Source organism: Helianthus annuus, chromosome 6 (assembly GCF_002127325.2).
Source record: "Helianthus annuus cultivar XRQ/B chromosome 6, HanXRQr2.0-SUNRISE, whole genome shotgun sequence".
In the NCBI taxonomy this organism is placed as follows: domain Eukaryota; kingdom Viridiplantae; phylum Streptophyta; class Magnoliopsida; order Asterales; family Asteraceae; genus Helianthus; species Helianthus annuus.
In genome coordinates, this window is record NC_035438.2 from 37,670,739 (window position 1) to 37,675,136 (window position 4,398).

The window sequence follows — 4,398 nt, forward strand, 5'->3', positions numbered from 1 at the left end:
CAGCAAAGCTTTTTCACACAAGGCTTTGTTGATTGGAGCAGCATGCCTGATGAACTTGGTGATGAAAATTTTGCTCTCTATGCTTCTAATGATACTTTTAATGATGAATTTTGTTTGATGGCATTAGAGTCTGTTAGAGCATATGAGATCGTTGGTACTTGTGCTGGATCAGTTTAATTGTAGTTTGTATGCATTTTGAATGTTTAGGGGTTGTTTTTGTAATTATCTAGAAGTTATATTCCTGACCTAGTGTAGTTAAGATACCAGCAAATTTATAAATTTGCTGGTTAGTCAGGACACTAGTATAAATACCCCAAGCATTGTAACATTCTCAAGCTTTTGGCTCTTGGTGCAATAGAAGTGTTGTTTACATTCTTGTTGAGCTTTAATCTGATTTCCAAGGTTGTGTATTGTTATATCTTTCTGTTTGGATTCAATACAACACTAGTTGTATTCATCAATCCATTAGCTTCACCTTCATCTTCATTCTTGACATTTCTTGACTATTCATAGTTCAAACACTTAATCAATAGGTGTTTTGGACTAAAACAACCAACCACTGTGATCCGGATACGTTTTGGGATCTACAATTTGGTATCAGAGCCTTTGTGCTCTTGGTTGTTGTGTTCTTGTTAAGATTTTTCATTGCTTTTGAAGGTTTTTCAAAGTTTCAAGGTTTTTAAAATTTTTGGGCTTAAAATGGATTGATTTGGTGTGTTTAATGAATAGGTTGTTGTTAATACTTGGTTAGTGAGTCATTTTGGTCATTTTGATGCATTTAAACATGGTTTTTGGGCTGTTTTTGAGTGATTAGAGGGTTTTAGTTCGTGATAAACCCTCTGGTTGGCGAAGTTAACTTGAATATAGCGATAAATTTTTGAATACAGCGACGATATTTTTGAATACAGCGACGATATTTTTGAACACAGCGACGATAAGTTTGAATATAGCGAAGATAATCATTAAACGTAGCGAAGATAGCGATCTTGTCTGAATCGTTGTCTGTTTCATCGCATAATCAGCAAGTTAGCCGACTATCGTTCGAGCAAATTTGCTGATCATCAGCGATATAGCATCATTTGACCCATTAGCGATTTTATCGAAGGCGACTTCGAGAACCGTGCTAGCGAATCACAGCGTTCCTATCACGGTTTCCGGCAATTATAATCTAACTTCGTTTGATGTTTGATTTGTCAGCGTAGACAGCGTAGTTGTTCGTGCAGGATCTAGCATCTCGACAGCGAAGACAGCGAACTAGCCAGATATCAGATCAGCGAAGACAGCGAACAAGTTCTCAGAGATCATAATCTACATCGCTCGACGGCGATTTTAACTGGTTTCTCAGCGAATTAAAGCCTGTTTCAGCACACATTCCTCAAAAACTAAGAAAAATGTCGCTAAATCAACTAAGTCCAATCGCTCAAGCGGAACTTGAAACTGGAACCACCACTCGCCCACCAAAGTTGAAAGGAGCGGAAGATTTTAGCACTTGGAAAACTCGCATTCAATCGTTCTTCGAGTATACGGATTACAATCTGTGGCTCTCCGTTACGGCCGGACCTCACGTTCCTACGGTAGTTAGAGGAGATACGGTGGTTCCTAACAACGATGCTACCACCTTCACTGACGAAGACAAGGCCCTCATTCAACGTGATCGTCGTGCACACGCCGCTTTGACCATGGCTTTATCAACAAACGACTGCAACATGTTTGAAGAACACCGAACTGCTAATGCACTCTGGAATGCATTGATCGAGTACTATGAGGGAAATGAAGAACTGATCGAAAGCAAGAGAGATATGGTGCAGAAGCAATACGACATGTTCTGCGGAGTCCGTGGAGAGAGCTTGTCTGATCACATTAGCCGCTTCCTAAACATGATGACCAAAATGAAGAAAGCTGGAAATCCTGTAACCAATCGTGCTGCAATAAAGAAATTGCTTGACTCGCTCCCCAAGGAATGGAGCTTGCAGTGTATGATGATCAAGAAGGAATTCCTCAACAATCCTAATCCTGTTACTCTGACAGATCTGATCAACACTCTAAGGGCATTTGAAATGGACGTAAACAAGAGAGAGATGAACACTGCTGGATATCAACCTAAAGCAACTCAACCTTCAGCAGGACTGAAGAATGTAGCGTTTCTCGCTTCAGGGGGCATTACTCCACAAGCTTCTGATCTAATTTATGGAAATGCTTCCGCAAGCGCATCTAAAGCCCCACAAGTTGTCGAGAAAACGATCACTGTCGATACTCAAGCACTGAAAGTTTCAACCGAGAATGTGGCACTCTTCAACACTTTCCTAAGCAGCTATGAAGCCCTAATGTCTGGGGAATTGAGGAAGGAAATGTTTACTGCCGAAGACATGTATCAGGTTGATCCAGATGATATGGAAGAGATGGATCTGAAATGGCAAATGGCCATGATCACTCTGAGATTGAAGAAGTTTCAAGACAAGACAGGCAAGCGATTAGGTCTTGGAAAAGCTGGTTTTGATAAGTCTAAGCTGAGGTGCTACAATTGTAAGAATCTTGGACACTTCAAGCGTGACTGTCCGATGTTGAAAGAGGGAAACAGTGAAGCTACTCCAGCTGCTAAACAGATCACTGCCGAAGAGAACAAAAGCAACGCTTCTCCCAGCACACCGAAGGCTTTGGTTGTTGAAGACTATGACTGGAGCGAAGAGATCACTGAAGCTAAGGAACAAGTCAACAAAGCACTGATGGCCAAAATCTCTAGTGAATCATCTGCAAAACACTTTGAGAAGCAGACAACGGGAATCCCAACTGGAAACAATGATGCTGACCAGGGATTGAAAGGTATTCTGCCTTCAGTGGAGTCTGGTGATAAAGCTGAAAAAGATGCTGAGAAAGGAAAGGATAAGGTTCAAGCTACAGCCATGAAAGCAGATGCATCAAAAGAGAAGGCTGACAGAGACTTGGTAAATAGTATTCCACTTAGTTTCAAGGAGAAGTTATGCTCCGAAGCATGCGTTGATGTCGTGGCACATTATAAATTCCTAAATCTGGAGTTTGAAAGGCAAAAGGACAAAGCTTTGAAAATTAATAATGAGCTTAAACAAAATGAGGCTGCATATCAGAGAAAGTTGAACTCAACTTTGGCTGAAATGCAAACTCTTAAAGAATTTGTGTTTAGAAAAGATTTTATCATAAATGATCTAACTGAAAGGTTAGAAAAAGCGTTAAATGAAAAGAACAAACTCCAGATTATAATAGATAAATGGAATGTCAGTCAAAAGGCCTTTACTGACATCAAAAATTGCCAACGACCAACGTTTGTGAAAGACGGGATTGGTTATAAGGATAGGCACGGAAATGAAAGAAAACTTTTCTTTCCGCCTCACAGCAAAAACTACGTGCCTATGCCTACTCCTCATCCCGAAAATGATCTCATAAATGAAAAGGCCTCAGTTGAACAAAATGAATTTTATGAAAATGAGACAACTGCTAACTGTTCTAAAAGCGATGCAGATTCCATTGAGTGTAAAGAAGATGTGTGCGATGATGATGGAGACTGCGGAGGGTCAAAAATAGGAATTGGTTATTCAGGCGACAGTTATTCCACCGTTAACTGGTTCGTCTGGAATTGTTCTAAAAACAATGTTAAGGATGAATGTAATAGTTTAAGTAGGATGGATGACTGTAATGGCCAAGTGCCTAAAACTAAATCTGTGGATGACTGTAAGGGCCATGTGCCTACATTTGAGACCCGTGATCATGAACCTTATGTGTCTGAATGTCATGGTTTGAATTATGCGTGTCGTGATGATAATGTTGCTTGTGAATCTCCTGTATTTGTGCCAGAATTAAAAAGGAATAGCTTTGGAAAATTCCTTACAAAGGAAATTCCCGAATTTATTCCTTCCAGAACAGGTATGACAGAATCAGAAAAGAAAGCTACTGAAGATCAAGATAATGTAGAATCAAGCGACATTGCCACAGAAGATGAACAGACATCAGAAAGTTCGCAGTCAGAAATCTCAACTGAAGATCAAGCAACAAGTGATGAAAGCTTCGAATGTTCAAGTTATGAAGCAAGTGAAGAACAAAATTCAAGCAAAGACGACACGTCTGAAAGCTCACTCGATTCAGACAGTGATGAAGAATTTCCCGAAGATGAAAGCAGAGTGGACAAGAAAATGAAGAAAGCAAAAAGTTCAAGACTCTCATCACATACATCATCTTCTCACACCAAAAGACCCAGACATAAAAGATGTTTTCGCTGTGGTCATTTAGGACATACAGCGAAACATTGTAAAACCAAAAAGTTTCCTAAACCAGAACATGATTTTATTACAAACGTCACGCAGCAACTAAATTATCTTAAGAAATCTGTTAAAAATCTGGTTGATTCAACTGCGTATCTTTGGAAACAAA

At 39.7% G+C, this 4,398-nt stretch overlaps 1 protein-coding gene across 1 annotated transcript; it reads left to right on the forward strand.

Annotated features, from left to right (window-relative positions):
- Window positions 1–2,418: 2,418 nt before the first annotated feature.
- On the forward strand, window positions 2,419–3,817 carry LOC118479767. The gene is made up of 2 exons (XM_035974510.1): window positions 2,419–2,942; window positions 3,493–3,817. Exons 1-2 carry the CDS (start codon window positions 2,424–2,426, stop codon window positions 3,553–3,555), a joined length of 582 nt encoding a protein of 193 aa, XP_035830403.1. The 5' UTR covers window positions 2,419–2,423; the 3' UTR covers window positions 3,556–3,817.
- The last annotated feature ends 581 nt before the right edge of the window (window positions 3,818–4,398 follow it).

Coding starts and splice junctions, on each gene's coding strand:
- LOC118479767 (XM_035974510.1), top strand. CDS start 2,424: ATGATCACTCTGAGATTGAAGAAGTTTCAAGACAAGACAGGCAAGCGA. Junction 2,943..3,492: donor AGAAGGCTGACAGAGACTTG/GTAAATAGTATT, acceptor AAAGCGATGCAG/ATTCCATTGAGTGTAAAGAA.